Genomic DNA, 21,563 nt, shown 5'->3' on the forward strand with positions numbered 1-21,563 from the left:
TTTTTTATTATAAAAAAAGGGGAACAAGAACAAAGACTTTGAAAAACAACCAGTTTCCCTCTAATTCTGTTAAAATAAAAATGCCAGAATAGTACCAAAAAACCCTCAAAGTACCTTTTTTTTTTTTTTAGGAAAGTAGGCACCCCAAGGTGATCAAATTTTTTTGATGTATGCTGCGCTAACTGATTATTCAATACAATGATTGATATTGATAAATTAAATATGTGCATACAAGGTTAATGCGTGTGAAAACACATAAAGACTTCAAGATATTAATCAAATTCATACGACATAAAAAGTGACAAATGTGCACATAAAAACACCTGTGCAAACCACAAATAGTGATAAATATTCAAGAGTTCATATGGTGTTGAATTCCCATGTACTTCCAAGGTAAATCAAAAATAAGTGCCAAGAATATCCCAGAAAACCCTGTCTGTTAGCAGGATAGAAGAAAGCCTCCACCTCTTATTTCAAATCTGCTTACCGACTTGATTTGATCTCTAATGAGATCACATACGCATCTGGCTCAATAGCCTTGCCGTTTCCTAGAGATTCCTGTGTGTATTCTCCACCTTTATGTTCACAAATGGGTCTCAAGCAAGTCACCCCGCAATAGGTAGCCCAGGAGGAAAAGAAAAGATGCCAACAGAGTAGTACCGTTTATAAAAACAATTTAATAAGATACTGGTTACACTTAAGTAGAATAAAAATAGCGTGTAGATAATAAATAGCCGGCCCGCTCTTACAATCCGCCCGTCCTTCCGGATGGTCGTGAAGGTATACAATAGTGACGTCAGCACGCCGCTCCTCCCTACGCCGTTTCATCCAATAGCAGACTTCTTCCAGGGACACGAGCGACGTGCTGACTCGCCTCTTCTTATTTGTTAACAGCGTGCCTAGACCACTCAGCTCTGACGTCCGGGGATCGTGGACGCGGATCCATCATCTTTAGACAGGGATCTTTTGCCAATAGTATAATAAAATACATATTAGGAAATTGATTTAATGTCAATCCACAAAGAGAGTAACATGCTGACATATTAAACTCTCTATGTAGAAACATATTGCAATATAGATCTGGACTTTGGGTGGCGTGTATGTTTGCCGGACAGAGGTGGCATTACTCACATCCGATCTACAGAACACCTTCCCCCAACACCGAAATTAAAATTAATACAACAGTATAAAATTATATAAAATATATAAGGATATAACTCCTATATATATTACCGTGATTTCACACGTATATATAAAATTAAAAATGATGTCTGTATAATGTGATGTATGCGTTACTAAAAATGCTACATCAGAATCGCAGAATGCATGTATACAGACCCGGAAAAAATTGCCCATATAATAAAGTAAACACCATGTTTAAACTAACTGCGAGGACAGAGATGAAACACCTGGTGTGCATACATTAAATGGGATAGGGACATGAATATTCAAAGTACGAACCTTAATTTTATATATATATATATATATATATATATATATATATATATATATATATATTTTTTTTTTAATTTTGTGAAGAATAATTTACAAAAGAAGGCCATAACACCAAGCGCCAATTTGACCAAGCACTTGGGTACCCCATTTTGACAGGTACCTGCAGCCACTTCTGGTGGTGAAAGTTCTCCTTCCCCCTCCCTCCCAAAGACCTCTGGGACACAGGACAGGTCCTAAAAGAATTTTGGACCAATCGCAGAGCACCGATCGTGCATGCGCAGTGGGCATCTGGCTGTGAAGCCGCAAGCGGTCACAGCTGGGTGCGCATAGTAGAGATGCTGGCACCGCAGAGGAAGGAGAGAGAAAAAAACTGCTGGGGTGAATGCACTGCTGGACCATGTGCCAACTAAGCATGTGTTTATTAAGTCAGCAGCTACACTTCGTTGCAAATGAATAACATTTTCCTTTATACATTTTGCCCAAAAGTTATACTGCTACAAAGCTTTGGTAAAAATAACTCAAATCAATAGATATTATTTGGTCATTGTAAAGGTTATAGTCTACAAGCTATGGGGCCAATCACTTAAAATTGATCACACCTGATATACAAGCCAGGACAGGACAAATAACCCTGAAAAAAAATGACCTCCATTTCTCTCACATGGTATATGCATACTTGTAATTACACCCCAAAACACATTCTGCTACTCCCGAGTATGGCGATACCAAGTGTGAGACTTTTACAGCCTGGGCACATACAGAGGCCAAACATGCAGGGAGCACCGTCAGTGTACCCATTACACTTTTGAAGGCCCTGGAGCACCTGGACAATGGAAACGCTCACAAAAATGTCCCCATTTTGGAAAGGAAATATCCCATGTATATTCTTTGAGGCATAATGAGTCTTTTTTTCTCAAGTTTTGGGAAATTGTGAAAAGAAAATGAAAATGCATTTTTTAAACACATTTATGGCACAAGGATCCACTAATAGGGTGGCACTGATGTCCACTATTGGCCATTGGTAAGCACCAGTAGGGCACTGTAGTGGCACTGATGGGCACACAAAATCAAGCCAACTCACTATGCTGCCATGTACCTCTCTTCTCCTCACACGCTACATCAGTGTGAGGAGACAGCTGAACTGGGAATTCCCCTGGTTTGTTGACAAAGTGATTGCTCTTTTATTGGACAGAGTGATTACGATGTAAAGGGCTGCTGTGATTGGCCCTTTACCTCGATCGGTGATGCAAAGACCCAATCACGGACACTTACAATGCATGCCTCCCATATGATGGCCTTCCAGAACTAGCCAACCGCGCTGTAGCCATCATTTGGTTATAGCATAGTTAGCATGTGGTTAACATTTTTTTTTTCTTGGGCCTCTATACCAAATTGTTTGGTTGGGTTCATGTGTTTGTTTACTTGACCACACAAAACATTTGTGTGTTGCCATACAAATACTATTACATTTGAACAATACTAAACCCCCTTTATAGTAAATGGTGGAGAAGCCTGAAATGTGAGGTTTCATCCAGGATAGTATCTGCTCTACTTCTCTTGCTGAAGTGAGTCCCTGTTCCTCCTGGACGGTTCTTGAACACCGTCACTGTAGCGTTGTTTGATTAACTGCTGTTTGGATGACCCTCCAGCAGGGCACTCCAATGATGTAGAGACAACCAAATCTATGAAGGAGCACTAGTAAGGGGAGTATAAGCGGGTTGAGATGCATTTTCCAGATAAACTGTCACCTTGTCCTGCATAGCTAGCAGTGCCTCTTTAAAACCACCCACCTGGGACTGTATGATGCCATCGCAGCCCTACTCTAGGCAATGCCACACCTTAAAGCCACAATGGGCGAATTCAGCACTGCACCAAAGTACTGTGGAGGTGAAAATGGCCAGCCCATCTCAGCAAGCCTATCCCAGTCACCTGGGTAAGCTACAAGTATGATCAGTTATTCAGTCATGGTCAGGGCCATGGCCAAAGCAGTAACTAAAGATGAGATCAAAGCTACTAAAATGGAAATAAATACATGTGAGGAAGGAAAACTATTTCCATCTATGCCACCACTCACAGGTATGTGGACATTGTAGCATCTGTAGGTAAAACAAAGTTGTTGCAGCGGTCCCCACACACCGCTGTCACGGCCCATATCTTTCCCGGAGCTTCTTCCGGGTTCGAGGGCTCCGGTGCTGTGATTGGCCAGAGCCGTGATTATGTCACTCCTGAGCGGGAGCTCCCGTGCACTTTACAGGCTTTTGAAGGAACGGCACCCGTGGACTGTTCCTTCAGAGCGCATGTGCCAGTGATGCACTGGAAATGTCTCCTTAACGGTAGAGGTTTAGGAGATATTTTCAATACCTATAGGCTCCATGTACACGGGACGTTTTTAGAACTGCTTCTGAACGATTTAACTTGACAGATAGTAACCCATGTTTAAAACATCAGTTTTGTCGCTTTACATGCTGCCTTTAGCAGCGTTTATGTTTAGAAGCGTTTAAAAAAAAAAGGAATTTTTTAAATGGCCAAAAACGCATATAAATGAAATGCTGCTAATCGCAGGTTACCGCGTTTAGTGTCTGTAACGTGGAAATCTTTGGCGTCTGAACCCATTTTTTTGCTTTTTAAAGAAACGGTGTTAAAACGCAACTGCCTAAAACCGGCAACAAACAAGACTGTGTACATGGTCACATAGGATAACATTGAATGAGTTCAGGGGCAGTTAAAAAAGCATCCAACTGCCTCTGAACGTACGTTTAGCAGCGTCCTAATTATAGGCTTGCCTCTAAGTACAAATGAATGCAAATGTTTTACAGACGACAATGCAGCAAGTATTAAGAAACATAAGAAACTTTATTGTACAAAGAAAATCTGCAATGTAGCCGACATGAGCAAAAAACATAAGGCACTCACAGTGAGTCAGCAGAAAGAATATGATGAATGCAAATTCACTTCTTTATGACAGAAAAAAAAAAATCTTATGTGTACATTCAACATTGTCCAACTTCTTCAAGAACGCCAATACACACACCTTTAAGCTTGAGGTATTTAAAGTACATAAGAGTTTCTTGGCTCCTGAGGAAAAGTTTCATACTTCAGCAATTTTGACAGTGACAAAAATTCACATTTTTTTCACATTGTATTCATCCAATTAGACATTGCCAAGTTTCCTTCTAATATAATGCCATACATAAAGAGTCATGGAAATTTCAACACCATAAAAACCTGTACATTAAATTAATGAAGCAGTTTTTACCCAAAAAACTGAATCTGAGATCTTCCTAAATAGTGCAGGAACACTTCATTAAAACTGTACATGTTTTACGGAGCCCCTTCCTCAAATAGTGCAGACAGGCCATTGTAACATGAAACAAGTAGATGCTCCTTGTGAACAAAGATCTATGGCTCTATATAGTTTGTTAATATTTCATTATATGAATGTTGGTATGGATGGATGCAGTTTCTGTGCATAGTATAATGGACATTTGTACTGTGAACTTTATGCACTGGTTTTATATTTACGATATGTCCTTCAATTTAAGCACTATATGTCTTCAGATATATAGCAAGGAATAGATGAAATATGAAGAATGAACCTCTCTGAGTTTCTATTGGCAGTGCTGACACAAACCTCTGTTTAAGACAACAGTACTATAATTTTACAGAGCTTTAGAGGAAGGACTTTTCAATAAATTTTGGTATGATTCACCATAAGCCTATTCGCTTTCCTAGCCGATTCCCTCTTGAAGCTCTATTTCATAATCATGTGTTCTATACCTTGCAACAACAAGGCACAAATCTGATACAGCTATATTTAAAGTGGTTGTAACTCCTTACATATACCCAGTGAAGTGACTAGCTTCAGGTGATATACAGAGAAACAAATCCTGCTACATAAATTGTACCCATTTACAGCAACCTCTTCTCTACATCAGTTCAAAGTACAGCATTTATACAGCTTACCTGAGCTTTCAGAAAGCAGGGGGCAAAAAGCTAAAGTTACAATATGCAGGTCTCGGTAGGGGAGAGCCGATTGGAGGGAAGAGAAGGAAAGGGAAGCCCCCCCTCCCTTCACACAGAACCAAAGCTTAGGCTGTCAATCACAGGCTGTGTGCTGGAGCTCCCTCCCATGTCATCCTTATATCTCTTGGGGTCAGGAAAACCTGTCAGTGACTCATACAGATAGCACAGGAATAAGGCAGCAGAAAGAAATGAGACTTAATGATCTGGATTAAGACAGGTGCACACTAAATATGAACAAAGCATATCCCTAATGTCAGTTTTACAACCACTTTAGCATAATTTACTTTGCATAATTAGACTGTATCTAAGCTATAGATCAGTTTATTTACATGGCTCTACCACAATTCTTAAGTGAGGATACAAAAAGGGTTTGCATCTGTGTTGGATCGGATTACATTAATACATTTGGTTTTAAGATGGCGTGCTGTATTTTATAGGTGTATAATTTAGGCAATAGGCTAGTAGTATCACACAAGAATAAAATAAGACAGTACATGTTGTAATGGGATGTTCTGTTTACATTCGACTGGCTTGCGGTATCTTCAGCACTTACTGTAGCTACCAGCTAGTAGCTGTATTCTGCATTTTGAGAGTTTGAGTTTACCATTTGCATAATAAATGCCTTTGGTTTAGATGGCTTCTGGGGTGCTCTTAAATGAAGGTTAATCGCAGTCTTGATCTAATTTTATGACAAATAATATTAGTAAAGTTTTCTTGTAAAGAGTGTTCTATAGAACGTATTGAAAAGAGACAGCAGCACTCATTTTAGAACCGGTGCTGAGAAAATTACAGCCAGAAACTGATTGGTTGCTGGGTAGAACTTCCCCCTTTTCTTCCATCCTTGCAGAACAAGCTTGATCAGAATGGTCCAAAACACACAGATATGTAATGCATTACTTTGTTTTATGCCTGTTGCAATCTAATTAACAGATGTGACTGAAACAGTCAGTCTTAATCAGAATACAACAGACCAAATGTAATATGAGGTAAGAAATGAAATGTGGAATGCAAGTGGCTTTGGGTGCATCCTTTTTAAAAACACACTTCCAGTGGACAATTTAAGAATGGTATTAGTTTAATGAAAACCTATTTTCCAAGAGATTGTCTTCTTTTTACGGCGAGGGAAGGCGAGTGCGATATTGATCAAAGCATTTAACTTCACAATTCCCAAATCTAATTTTCAATTGTCTTTCCTACTTCTTGGATCAAAGCTTTCGAAAAGGGGACAGCAAGGAGAGGGGGGGTGGGGGTGGTTATATTTTTGCAGATGACAAACAGGATCTTTTTTTTCCACATTTTAAACTTTAATTGTTGCTGAAAGGAAAGCCATTTCTTCAATAGCATCCTAAACTGCGGTCATCACCCCAAAAAACAGGTATAGCAATCAAACTATTCAATGTAAAAATAAAATGATTTCTAAAATCTAGCAAAAAATAAAGTATGAGGGTTTAAAATAAATAGAACAGTGTAACTAAAAGAATAGCTTGTAAGGTCATAATTTCAATACTTGTCAATTCACCGACCTGGATTTCCTGCATACTTATTTCAGGTAAAAAAAAAAAAAAAAACTCGAAACGGAGAAAGCCAGGTATCTAGCATTTTCAGAAAGCCAGCAATGACAGCCTATAGGTTTGTCAGGATAGGTATCCTTAGGGAACTGCCATTACGGACCTGATTTGACATTTTTATTCCCGACGGGTCCCTTTAAAGAAAAGAAAATCACCTACAGCAAGGTACGCCTGTATATGGATGGTGTATGGCAGCACATTTTAAATCACATGTTGCTGCACTAAAATATTCACAGAGTATTCTCTCGTGCCAGGGAGAACGGCTGGCTTGTAATTTGACAGGTAAGGTATGCAACAAGCACAGATCAGAATTCACAGCTACTTTCTGATTGGTTAGACTCACATTATTAGGCTACAGTTGCAAGTCAGTGCAAAATATTCCTGAGTTAAACAAAAGTCATAACATATAGAGAAATCATTCTAATTTCAGACATAAAATCTAAAACAAAGACGGGCCTGAGGAGAAACCTTCGATAGTGGTCATTTGCTAGCTTATTTAATAAAGCAGATCAAATATAAGTGAGAAAGTGCATAGTGAAACCAATCAGAGTTCAGTATGGCATTTTAAAATCTGTAAAAGGATTCTGATAGGCTCATACACATTACTGCTATTTAAAAATGTTCTGCTTTATTAAATATGCCCAAATCTTTTGGAAAGAAAAAAAAAAAACTGTGGAAGGATGAGATATCACATAAAATACATTCTCAAGAAATAAAAACCAAGACATTAGATCAAGCTAGACAAAAACAAAAAACACAGTTCAAATAAAATACAGTACCAATCAAACATGAATCAATACAAAGCTGCATAAAACATTGATCACATGCTGTCCGGCATGGAACATATTTGTGACTCAAGGCACACAATTTAAATCGCTGAGGTCTTTGGTATATTAGTTCTCAGTTGGAACAATATTCTGGACTCCACAATGATCGTGAATTGTTCCTCATAGGAGATCCTTGGTTGTGATAAGACAAGGCTGGTGGTGGTGATGATACAAGACCTTAAAATAAAGATAAAATTTTTAAAGTTTTGACTTACCACTGTAACAATGCTGCTGCCGTTGACTGGTTTGGTCTATTGGCATTGTTCTTACTGCACAAAAACTCAGACGATCCAATAATTTAACAACATTTTGATATTCTAAGGTATCTGCAAATCATTATTTGGTGAGAAAGTCAGAAGATGGAGCAATTAAACTCTAAAGCTGGCCAAACACTAGTAGAATTTAGTTAAACATTCCAAATTTTTGATTTGTTCGACATTCTAATCATTAGTGGGGTCTAGCAGTGACTGTGGTTTGCATTCAGGAAATTACATTAATTCCAAAAGCAAAAGAAATATCATGAACAGCATCTGCCAAGTCATCAAATATATTGAGAATTTTTATACGAATATTCGTACAAATGGTCGTTGAAAAATCTGCTAGTGTAAGGCCAACTTTAGAAAGCTTACTACAGACACAGCCAGCAGGACGAGAACCATTGAAAACTGAAGTGATACAGCAAAACTGCCACAGGTATATGTGTATATATATATATATATATATATATATATAGGATATGACAATTTTGTTCAGGAGGGTTTGGTAAGAGAAGGGGTTAAGTGCACTTTGTAGTAAAGACCAATACTTTTTAAGAGTTCTGGTAGGGGGAAGGGCCAGGTGTGCTTTTGTGTTAAAGACACCTAGGCAAAGTTTTTCACTTGTTTTCAAGGGCCAAAAGCCCAATTCCAAAAACGCCCTCTAAAATTATTTTAGTCAACGGTATACGGCTCTCCATGCCTCTCGTGTTCAGCAAGGTTTAACCTGGAGGGCTAATGCACACAAGGCGCTGTGTTACAACACTTCAGATATTGTGGGGTGCAGTCTGGCGGGATCACTGCAGTGCCGATACTTTGTTCACTTCTTTAACCGCTTCCCATCCTTGGGCTGTTTATAAACAACCTCAGGTTAACCACTTCCAGCCCGCCCTATTGTGGATTGACACCTGCAGCGTGGCTCTTATCCTGACTGGGCGACATCAGGATAAGCCGCTCGTGCACGCCCCCGGGGGCCCGTGTAGAGCGGCAAATCGATGGTGCGTCAGTGAAGGAGAAAACAAAATGTTATAACAAGCGAAGAAACCCTTTTTTTTCTCTCATAAATTTTTTTTTTTGCTAACCAAACTAAAAAAAAGTAACAGTGGTTATCAAATACCACCAAAAGAAAGTGCTATTTGTGGGAATACAATTATAAAAATTTAGTTTGTATTAGAGCTGCACGATTAATCATGGAGAATCGTTATCGCGATTCTCCAGCCCCCACAATCTCACCTGCTGGATTTGGCAATTCTCAGCTTGCACATTATAAGCCGGATGCTGCTGTGGAGTGAGGCTGCCTGTGTCCCTGTGTTGGAGCGGAGGGGAATCATCGGCCGCGACAGAGCCAGCGTGAAACGCAAATGGCTCGGAGATACCGGAACTGACGTCAGCTAAGACTCGGAGATACAGGAACTGACGTCAGACCGCGATGCTGTGGATGGGCAGCAGGAGTATTCTTCCCAGGGGACAGTGCACCTGCTAGTACAAGGCAAGGCAAGCCTGTACATGTCACACAGGCAAGTGTAAGCTGCTAGTATATAATTGATATATTCTCTCTGGCAAATGGTTTTATTTTCTCTCTGGCAAATGGTTTTATATTCTCTCTGGCAAATATTAATTTAAATCTCTCTCTGGCAAATATTAATATCGCTCTCTCTAAAATAATTAAAGTACCACCGTCCCCGTGAGTTTGCACGCAGAACGCATACTCAAGTCCCGCCCGCATATTTAAATTACGTTACGTTTTTGAGAATCGTGATCTTCATTCTAAGCAAAAGAATCGCGATTCTCATTTTTCCCAGAATCGTGCAGCTCTAGTTTGGATACAGTATTGCATGGCATCGCAATTATCATTCAAAGCGTGACAGCGCTGAAAGCTAGAAAAATTGCCCTGGGCAGGAAGGGGGTGAAGTACCATGTATTGAAGTGGTTAAAGTGGTTATATCAGGATTATGGTTGAGGCTACAACCATGATCCAGGTACAGATTCTTAAACAAAGCTGGCTATACAGCCACTGGATTAATTTTACAGGCAGCAGAGGGGGGTAACCCTCCCTCCACCTTTACTAGGCACCCCCATCCAATCAGGAATAAATACACCAACCACAACAGTGCACTACAAGTCTCAGCGTTCAATATCTAATATTAGTGGCCAGGGTAAAGTTCCATTACACCAGGAAGGTCATAATGGGCCGTATAGTCCAAGGATCCTGCAGCTTCTAGATAGGGGATAGGGTAGATCCAATGGAGCTCAAAACTACAAAAGGCCAGGAGCGTGGGATTCAAATTAAAATCGTCACGATTTATAAAAAAAAAAAAAAACATGGCAAACTTAAAATGCTGGTCAATCAGCGTGTTGGGAACACGAAGGCTGTATACAAGTGGTAGGAGTTTGCAACCTCCCAGCCAGCATTAAAAGGATCTGCTCTGACAATGGTCAGAAGTCCGCCAATAGTTTGCATCCTTCACCACTGAACCACTGGCCCCGTGGTAACCTCTATGTACGCATGGGGAGGAGAGAGGGCGGTAACACTTTTCAAAAATAAGTGTTTTCCTTTAAAACACATCTACAAAACGCTATTGGCAAACCTCTGACAGCTGTCAGAGCGGGTCCATTTGATGCCGACTGGGGAATAGTGAGCTACTCCCTTTTCCGGCCACCAAAAGGGCCGTTCACGTGGCCCGCTGTACGTTAGGGGGCGCGATGCGCATGGCCGGCTGGCGCGATGCGTGCACAAGCACAGGGATTTGTGTGTGTAAACACACAATTCCCTGTCCTGTCAGGGAAGAGGAGCCATATCGTTTGTTCCTAAAAAGTATGAAAAACGATATATGTCTCCTCCCCTAGTCACTCCCATCGCCAAACAGTTAGAACAGTGTCATCTTAAGAGCATTATAGGCCCCCGGGCAATACAGTGCACTGGGGCCCTATCTACACAATCACGCACGAGAATTTACTGACAAAAATTATAAAATTTACTGGCAGAACCACATCAAAAAAAGGACCTAAAATTACAGTTTTCAGTGCCGAACAATGCAAATGTCAGTATTTAAACTATAAACATATACAGTAGCTAGTGCTATTAGCAATGTGTTTAAGTTAAACAAAAGTAAAAAAAAAAATGTCTTCATTGACATGAAGGTCAGGTTACTATAACCCAGCCAGCACAGAGTTTCCTCTTACATCAGAGTCTGCAGGATCCCCCCTTACAGTGAAAGGGAACTCTTATGTAAAGGGGAACGCTGCAGATCATGATCTAAGGAGGGAACTCTGATGTGGAGGGGGGCACTGGTGACCAGAGACCACCTTATATCAGAGTCCACTGCTTTCTCTTTCCCACTTACATCAGGGTCAGCAGACTGAGTTCCCCCTTGCATTGTAAGGGGGAATCCTGCAGACTCTGATGTAAAGGGGAACTCTGATGTGGGGGGCACTCTGGTGACCAGAGACCACCTTCCGTAGAGAAAATACACTAAGGTAAGGGGGGTCACTAATATAGGAGGGGGAACCTTTATATCAGTGCCCCCTTACATTTTTGCATTCACTCTCCCCTTACATCAGAAACCCCCCGCACTCGTGGAGGATCGGATCTTCTCTGTGATTTCCGCAAACTGGGCATGGGCAGTTCTAACCCGTCACTCTGCACAATGTTTTACTGGAGTTGCTGGGCAGCCGGTGGGGCCCCCCCAGGCAAGCGGGGCCCCCCGGGCAACTTCCCAGCGTGCCCAATGGAAAAGATGGCCCTGAGTTAGAACACACTGAGGGAACACACAGTGAACACCTTGATCATCCCCTAGTGTTAGCACATTCCCTGCCAGTGACATTTACACAATAATCATTTTTATAGCACTGATCGCTGTATAATTGTCAATGGACCCAAAAAAGTGTCAAATCTGTCCGTCGCAATGTCGCTGAGCTGTTGAGGGGTGAAAAACGGCCGTCTAAGTCTCTCAGCGGCTCACGAGAGGCCGACAGGTGTCAGTCCAGGCACCTGGCAGATCAATGTATTTCACTGTCGCAGTGCCTGGACGGATTCTTGTGATGTCAGCAGAGAGCGGACTTCAGCTGTGTGTTGCGTTATTTTGAAAAAACAGCAAATTTACATGATTCTACAAGCTGTACACGCACTACTTTACATTAGAGCAAAGTGTAATTTCTTCAGTGTTGTCACATGAAAAGTTATAATATTTACAAAAATGTGAGGGGTGTACTCACTTTTGTGAGATACTGTATAAGCATCATAAGAATCAGAATCTGAAATGGCCTTGTTCCTTAGAACCTCTGCTTTAACAAGCCATGCTCTTAAAGCCAATAACCAAGAAGCAGGTTGGCAAACCGGCCCTTGGGAATGAAAAGTCTGATGATCTGGCAGCGCACAATAATCCTCTGCCAGAAGTCCTATCAGGTTGGAGTACCGCACTGGCATAGGCCAGTTGGGAGCAATGAGGATAACTGGATAGCCCTCCATATGTGGAGCAGCATGTTTAATGGAAGATGAGATTCCTCTCACAACCAAATCCCCTGCAAAAACAAGATGTCCAGGACTTTGACAGGCCGGAGTCCTTCATGAGAATCGCCCATTAAACTGGAAAAAAAAGAAAGAAAAAGACTGCCGACTTGGTGCTGGATTTTAAGGCAGGAATAAAAAAAGAGGCTACCATCAGCCTCAGGACTCTCATGCAGAACCAGAGAGTTGGATGGCTTCTGAACTGAAGAGTTCCAACAGCAGAACGGGGAACCAAAATTCTCTGGGGGAAGGAGGGAACTGGCCTGGAGTAACAGACTTCAGTAGTAAAGTGCTAAATAACACAGAGTTCAGACGTATGCAACAGAGTAAAGGTGTGAGTAATAGAGAGTTCAGAGTTAACAGTGCTCAGTAGTAAATAAAGCGTTTAGTAGTAACGAAGTGCTCAGTAGAGTGCAGGAATCAAAGTACACACATTTTGCCACTCAGCAAATCACAGCAGTGAACTGCCTCCAACTCAGGGGCAGACTGACCATTCAGGCACTCGGGCATTGCCCGAGGGGCCAGCAGCCACTAGGGGCCCCCCCCATCAGGGTTGCCAGCCTCAGTAAAAACAGGGACAGTTTGTAAAAATCTGTGCATTTTTACATCTGTGCCTGAAATGGCCGCTATCGACATGGTTTTGCTGTACAAATCGAGATTATAGCTGCCCTGCCTCCTCAGCCAATGGAGCCGTTTCTTTTTTTTTTTTTTTACACAGGAGCAGGAGATGCCCACAGCTGGAGGAGCGTATAAGGCTTCATTACCACATCCAATGTCTGTGAGCTGCTGGAGCACTACAAGTCCCAGCATGCCAGGAGATGGGGGTAGCATCAGTGTGTTCTATCACGCAGATCTTTGGGTGAAAAGTGCTGGTGTGTGTATATATGTATACTATGTTATACTATAACATGCACATCCATTAAGGGTGCCACCCCCTCTATTGGCAGGGGGGGTGTTTGTTTGAAGCACCGATTAGAACCATAGGCTCCAAAAAAGGTGGACTTGTGGCACAAAGAAGCATTGCGCTCAGAGCCCACCCAGGTGTGTTATCAAAGCAAATGAATATTTGCTTTTCTAACACTGAACCGCCTCTCTACCAATCAGGAAGTGAGGGTCTGATACCCATCATGCAACTGGCTGAAAGGACAGGTGCTCCTATTGGATGCCCATCAGGAGGAAAGAAGAGACGCAGGGAGTAAGCATTAAGGACACAGCTCGCCGCTGCCTGACCCACATCTCACCACGGTCACCCGCTGCCTGACCCACCACCAAGATGGGGTAAGTGCCGGACAGACAACCGGCGGGGGTGCTGTTAAATGCCGCCGGGGAGGCTGCATTTGATGTTTTTTTTCCAGTATTTTTCAGAATTGTTCCCATTTTGTTTGCAACACCCCCCCTGAAAATTCTGAGCACCAGCTGCCACTAGTGTATACTGCATGATCAATGTGTGCCCACTGCTGCTCAATAGAAGTCGCTCTGACAGAATAATTTGTGTCTGAGATTATCAGTTGCGACACAGTAACTAGAATTTTATGGGTACAAGGTCTGTGGTATGTTTGCATTGTCTACAGCAAATGCAGATTCTGTTCAATCCTCTTAAAGGGGTTGTAAAGGTTTGTTTTTTTATTTTCTAAATAGGTTACTTTAAGGTAGTGCATTGGTTCACTTACTTTTTCCTTAAATTTCCCGTCTAAATGTTTTTTTCTTTGTTTTCTTTGTCTGAATTTCTCACTTCTTGTTCCTCCTCAGTAAGCTGTTCAGTAAGCTGTTCTAAATGACTTTCCACCGCTCGGATGATGGTGGAAAGCTTACTGAGGAGAAACAGGAAGTGAGAATTTCAAACAAAGAAAAAAATTTTTTAGAAGGGAAATGGAAGGAAACCAATTTAGAAAATAAAAGATGAACCTTTACAACCCCTTTAAGGCTCTCCCACTTGCCATGCTCATTGTTTGCCATGGTGCACTATGCATGCCGCAGGTCATCTCCCTGGTAGGGGTCCCAGTGCAGTATTTTTCCCAGGGGCCCATGATGCTGTTAAGGTGGCACTGCCCATGAGAGGGCTCCTGGTGAATTCACTGGGTCATCAGCTCTAAGTCTCCTGCCATTTAGCATGTCGCCGAGATTGGTACCCCTCCCCTGCGCATGGTAATACACACATTCATTTTGCGTCAGAAAAAAGGTCTGTCACATGGCGGCCATCGCCAAGCCTGGGGGCCCCATTAACTCCTATTGCCGAGGGCCCCATGAGTTGTCAGTCCACCCCCTGCTCAAACTGTGATTACCGAAGCGCAAACAGGCACAAATAGCCATCTGCTTGCAGCCATCAATGCCAGCAACAGGAATCTGACTCCTGCAGTTTTACCCACTTCTAGCCCGCAATGGCCTGCTCTATAGCACGTTCCCGCAGGCTCAACAGATCCTCCTGTCACTGCTTTGACACAGATACTGGGCCTTCCTATGTACTGCATGCCAACACCAGCTCTTTTGTTCCTGTGGTTCAACTGTTTGCCATTCTGATTTAGATAATTGGGCGGGAGGGATCGGGAGCTAGCGGCATGGCAGGGTTGTGATCTACCAGTCAGATAGTCTTGATTGGTAGAATTCGATCAGCCAGAATGTTTAAATAAGTCCTGCTACTAGAGGTAAAGCATGACTTACAGAGCAGGCTAAATAAAGAGTGTTAAGCATTTTTGAAAATTGAGCCATTCGAGATAGAAGCCATGAAATCAATAGCAGCTAAACAGCAGAAAACAGTTCTTTGAATTAAACCTTTATGCACCCTAATATAAAAGCCACATGGCTTAGCCACTTTAAATACTTACTACTGCCTAAAGACCGAGTTGGTGATGCAGATATAAAGGCTGGGTGGTCAATCCTCTCTTTTGGTGAAAACACTGAAAGAGCAAAAAAGAATATAGTTTTGCAATAATGAAAATATTACACAGACATTTATATCTAGTAAGAATAAGTAATATAATTTACCTAGTATGGCAATAGCAGCCCCTGCTAACAATGTGAACAAAGTGAAGAAAATAATCTGGTAAGAGTTCAGGAAGTGATAGAAGAAGCCCTGGCCCATGGCATAAGGCACTGGAGGGAAAAAACAAAAACAAAACATCAATCAATAGGATAAAGTGTAAACAATGTACATATAAATGTAAAAAGGTTCTTTAGTAAAATTCCATATTTTTCCTTCACTCTACAAAACTACTGAAAATATAGCTGTCTAAATATGCCAAACGGTTATTATGCATTTGGTACTTTTTTGCAAAAAAAAAAAAAAAAAAAAAGTGATCTTACTCTCATGGAAAGGGTCGTCATCGTTGACTATACCATAATGGCTTAAACTTATTAATGATTCTCTCCCTCTATATAAACTCACTTTTGAGTTAAGGAGTGTGTAACCCTACTATTTGCATATTTTGCTAATGTTTCTGAACCAGTCTTTTATATCCTGTATGAACTGTGAGACCCTGCAAGGTCATTTATTTATTGTTTTTTGGACCTTGTAATTTTTTGGGGTGTTTTTTTTTTTTTTTTTGGAACAAAAACTGGTTAAAAATCAACATATCTTTAAAAAAAAAAAAAAAAAAACACGACACAGCTGGCCTGCTCAGCACAGGCACCATTCAGAAAAGGTTTTGCATTTTCTAGATGAATACAATGCACTCTGATTGAACGAGGTGGGGCGTACGATGTTACCGCCTCATTTTTACAATGCATCCAATCAGAGAATGCTTTGAATTTGTTGAGAAAGCAGCAGGCCAGCTGCTTGGCACAGGACCCAGAAGCAAGTGGAGATCACTGGACTAGCGGGTGCTTACTTCAGTGGTTTTCAGATACAAGCTGGACCAAATATAACTATGTAAAAAATAGCCATACCTGGAAATGCTTTAACATTTAATGGCAACAATGCAATTTTTTTTTAGACCTGAAGACTAAAAATACAATAATTATGAAGTCGGGTTGCGGTCTGCAAAATGGAGAGAGACCCAGAATATAACACTTTAGATCAGTTGTCATCAACCCTGTCCTCAGGGCCCACTAACAGGCCAGGTTTGCAAAATAACTGAAATACATCATGGGTGTTATCTAGGGCCGAAACAACTAATCGATTAATCGACAACTAATCGATTATGGAATTAATCGATTACAATTTTCATAATCGATTAATCGGCCAGTAACATAATGGGGTTAAAAAAAAACAAAATTAGCCCTTTTTAGTACAAAAAAGCAAATCGCTACTTTAAATACTTTCACTGTCCCACAGTAAAAAAAAGGAACCCCTTACAGTAGCGATTATTTGCTCTTTTTGTACTTATTTTTGTTTTTTTAACCCCATTATGTTACTAAACATCTCAGGCTTGGGGTCACACCTGTTTTTTGGTGCTTTTTGCAGAAACGCACTACAGTTCATTTACATGTTTTCCTATAGGACACATTCACATCCATGATTTTTTTTTCAGCTGCTGCGTATTTGCAAAGGGCAAGGACTTTTTAACGCAAAACGGTGCTATTTTTTTTTTTTTTGTTCAATATACTTCAATGAAGAATCTGCAGAAAAGCATGTAATGTGTTTTTGCGGCAATTTGTGTTTTGTAATCTGCCCAACAACAAATTGGCCCCAAAAAAATCAAAAATTTTTTTTAAGGCCATTATCCGATTAATCTAAACAATAATCGACCAACTAATCGATTATGAAAATAATCGTTAGTTGCAGCCCTAGTGTTATCATTTGCTGCTCAGTGACTGCAGTATTCTAGTCTGCATCTCCCCAAGGTAATACATAAAATCTGGCCTGTTAGTGGGCTCTGTGGACAGGGTTGATGACCACTGCTTTAGATCACTACAAGTGGCGAAGAGTGTTACGCTGCTTCAATTCTTACATTTATGGACAAACTCAAACTGCAGAAATATCACACAACACTAAGGAACAATAGTATAGTGCTCACATACCATTAAGTGGGCCGGTAGCCGACATCAATCTAATTGGTATGTTGATGGTTTGATCAGACATGTAACTGGAAATGGTTAGTGAGGTAGATAGAGAGCCCTGGTTTAAAACCTGCATATCAGATAGACCAACTTCATAAGTTACAAAGCTGGGCACCCCGGTATATTTTTCTTTTTGATAGACAGTAATGATGGATAACTCTGGCTTCACCTGCAGAATAAAGAACCAAATCAAGTAAATAAAGTGCAATTAGTGATAGGTCAGCAGGAATCATGAGGGTTGGAAGGAAGCTGGGAAGCTTTGGCGCTAGTTAGTCATATAAGTTTTTGCACTGTATACCTGATAACAGTCTATTTTTAAAGTGACAGAGTTACTTTAAGGCACATGTGACTGTTAGATAAAAGAACAGTTTTCAAAGCATTACTCCCCCTCTCTCCAAAAAGATCAGTTTTCAAAGCATTACTCCCTCTCTCTCCAAAAGGAAGCAGTTCCACCCATACAATATTCTGTGACTTCTTTTTTTAAGGATAAGTTCACATTTTGTAACATGTTCCACACATATTTAGGGTGTAACCTTTAACAGATGCACTGGCCCTCACACCCTCCCCTGATCCCCTGTTTTGACAGTGGGTGGGGGATCTCCCCCTCCCACGCTCACTGTCACAATCTAAATAAAAACACGACCATACGGGCCTCTGCCTTTGTGGCTGTCGGCTTGCGGTTCTCAATGAACTACCAGGGTGCTGTTGAGCGCCCTAGTAGTTCCTTGAGTCTTCCTGTTAGAGTGCAACTGCCTGCCCATATCTGAGGCACAGACAGCTACGCAGACAGTCTGAAGGACCGTGGCATTGCAAACATGATCTGCTCATCATGAGTGCAAAGCTTTACAGGTTACTAACAAACAGAAAATGTGCATTTATTCTTTTTTTGTAAAGGTGAAGTTGCCCTTTAAGAGTTATGCCGCGTACACACCATCACTTTATGTGATGAAAAAAAACGACGTTTTTAAAAACGTCAATTTAAATGACCGTGTGTGGGGGAAAACGTTGTTTTATGTCTTGTGAAAAAAATTGAAGCATGCTTAAATTTTTTGTGTCGTTTTTTAAAACGTCGTTTTTTGTTTCACAAAAATTGATCGTGTGTAGCAAAAAACAACGTTTAAAACAACGTTTTTAAACCCGCGCATGCCTAGAAGCAAGTTATGAAGCGAGCTTCAATGGAAAACAGTGGTGAACGTAACCTCGCTTTGCTAGAGCATTGTGAAAAAACGATGGTCTGTAGGCAACGTCGTTTTTGAAAATTTAAGTTTCAAAAACGTTGTTTTTTAATTCACAGAAAATGTCGTTTTTTAATTCACATAAAGTGATGGTGTGTGCGCGGCATTAGACAAAGAAGTCAGACTGATTGCTATTAGTTACTACAGATAACTTTAACATAATCTATAAAGTATGAAAATGAAAAAAAAGACAGACAGACAGTGGCCAAAGATGCAATGTGTCTACAAAAGACATTTCTGCTGTATGCAGATACAGTTGTTTCAGCAGTTCAAGTACAAAGTGCTCATCTCAGGCAAAGCGACTCTAAGGTCAATACCAAAGCATTAAACCAGCAGCAGCTACTAAAAAGAAGGCATTTAGAGGCGGCTGCATAAATATTTAGATACCTTGTAAATGTACACCCTGACCAACATATCTGGTCTACAGTTCAGGCACACCTCTTATGTGGCATTGCTGGTCCATGAAGCCACCAGCCATAGTTCTTGGCTAACCGCCTGGTGTACAAAGCAGGCTAAAAGTGACCCCGCACTTTTTGCAATTGGACACTGCGACGTGGCTCCCAAACAAAATCGACGTCCTACCCCCCCCCCCCCCCCCCCCCCCACAGAGCTTTCTTTTGGTGGTATTTGATCACCTCTGTGGTTTTTATTTTTTGTGCTATAAAACAAAAATAGAGCAACAATTTTGGGGGGGAAAAAAAGCAATATTTTTTACTTTTTGCTATAATAAATATCCCCAAAAAAACAAAAACACATTTTTTCCTCCGTTTAGGCCGATACGTATTCTTCTACATATTTTTGGTAAATGAAATTGCAATAAGCGTTTGATTTGTAGACGCTATAACTTTTGCGCAAACCAAATAGGGAATTTTTTTTACTAATAATGGCGGAGATTTTTTTTGTGACTGCGACATTATGGCGATCACATGGGACACTTAGCGCCATTTTGGGACCATTTACATAGCGATCAGTGCTATAATAATGCACTGATTGTGTAAATGTGACTGGCAGTGAAGGGGTTAACAACTAGGGGGCTAGGAAGGGGTTAAGTGTGTCCTAGGGAGTGATTCTGTTAGGGGGCGTGGCTACGAGTGAAAAGTTACTGATTGCTGTGTTTACACTGACATCTCCCCGTTCTTCAGCTCCGTGACCCGATCGCAGGACACCAGCGGACATAGAGTCCGTGGATCCCGCAGGCACGATCACGGAGCTTGCGGCAGGGTTGCACCGTGACCACACGGTGGCAAGTTTAAAAGTGACGTACATGTACCCCCATTTGTCATGCTGCCAACGTAAATGTTTGTGGGGCGGTTGGCAAGCGATTAAAGAAAAGGTGCTATACATACCTTTCTAGCAGCCTGTGTCATTTCCAGCTTCTGCAGGTATTCAACAGGTTGGATGGATAAAATACCTGCTCCACCTCGACACACACAATGGTTCCCTCAAAGACTCATATCATGTAGTGAAATATGAGCTGGCAAGAGAAACCACTATATGTGGCAGCAGGAGCACATATTCAAATATCCAGAAGTGTGCAATACCGTTACCAGACAGAGAACATTAAAATGGTAGCATTTCCAGAAAGCCAAGTATAATGCCTCTTTAACAGGTGTTGGTCTTCCAGCTCTCAACTATTGACACTTACAAGATAGAGCATTACGGAATTCAGGTGCTCTATAAAACATGCATGCTTGCACTTCTTAGTGCCTGGCAATGGTTTGCTTGTTTTTAAAAAGGTCACATGGGTCATCACTTATGGGATCTACAAATGAAATTGACTTTAACTCTCACCTCAAGGTTTTTCAGCAATTCAGCGACTCCAAATATCTTAACATTGGTGGTAGGATAATGACTGCTTAAAAGAAGCTCCTTCTGGTTGGTATAAAATCCAGGGTAGACCGGAACATGTGCACTTGTCTGCTCCTGGTACACGTTAATTCCCAGGATGGATGCTGTTACTATAAGTGATGTGTCCCCGATGCTGATTTGTTTTAGCTGGCCCTCTGAAAGCTTCTGTCTACCAAGGGAACAGATGTAGTGACCTAGATATCACACAAGACCATAATTAGGAAACCTGCCGGCTTTACAGAGACATAACAGCTTTAGAAAGTGTCAGGAAATAACAGAAGTTCCACGTAAGTGGCAGACACATTTTATAGTGACAGATACAAAGGATATTAAAAAAAGAAACATTAAAGTGGAACTTTAGTCTTAATTTTTTTATATCAATGTCAAAGAGAACAACTTATTACCAGTTTATATTTAAAGTACACAAATGACCATAGTCTGGGCATAGAACTATTACAAACCACTAAAAGGATTGAAAACAAGCCACCACTGACCTCTCTAGCTCTTTTTAAAGTCCAGTTATTTATACTGAAAGATCCTCCATAAAAACACAAGACAGACTCTAGAGCAGCCTTTGCCAAGCAGGGTCCCAAGGAACCCTGGGGGTACCTCCAGAAGATGCTAGGGGTTCTTTGAGGAAAGGGCATTGGAAGACTGATCTCTTTTCTGAATTGATGTATAGAAAAGCCACCAAAGGGTCACTTCTAAACTAACAATGTGAGGGTTACCATAATAAATATGTATTTATGGAAGGAATGCCAGATCAAATAAGAGTCCAAATGAATTAATCTCTGTGAAAGAGTAACTTATTTCTGCTTTTTTTTTTTTACACAAGACATTTCTTCTTTAGG

The 21,563-nt window shown here is 41.1% G+C and overlaps 1 protein-coding gene across 1 annotated transcript in view; it reads right to left on the bottom strand.

Annotated features, from left to right (window-relative positions):
- Positions 1 to 4,287: 4,287 nt before the first annotated feature.
- The window catches only part of NUP210 (nucleoporin 210), a 193,128-nt gene continuing 175,852 nt past the window's right edge, over positions 4,288 to 21,563 (bottom strand). Inside the window, exons 36-40 of the mRNA XM_040359371.1 lie at positions 20,656 to 20,906; positions 17,591 to 17,798; positions 15,617 to 15,724; positions 15,457 to 15,528; positions 4,288 to 8,050 (exon numbers count right to left, since the gene is read on the bottom strand). Coding sequence (XP_040215305.1) covers positions 7,947 to 8,050; positions 15,457 to 15,528; positions 15,617 to 15,724; positions 17,591 to 17,798; positions 20,656 to 20,906 — 743 coding nt within the window. The 3' untranslated portion in view covers positions 4,288 to 7,946. The remainder of the gene's footprint in view (positions 8,051 to 15,456; positions 15,529 to 15,616; positions 15,725 to 17,590; positions 17,799 to 20,655; positions 20,907 to 21,563) is intronic.

This window comes from Rana temporaria, chromosome 7 (genome assembly GCF_905171775.1).
Source record: "Rana temporaria chromosome 7, aRanTem1.1, whole genome shotgun sequence".
NCBI classification, from domain to species: Eukaryota; Metazoa; Chordata; class Amphibia; order Anura; family Ranidae; genus Rana; species Rana temporaria.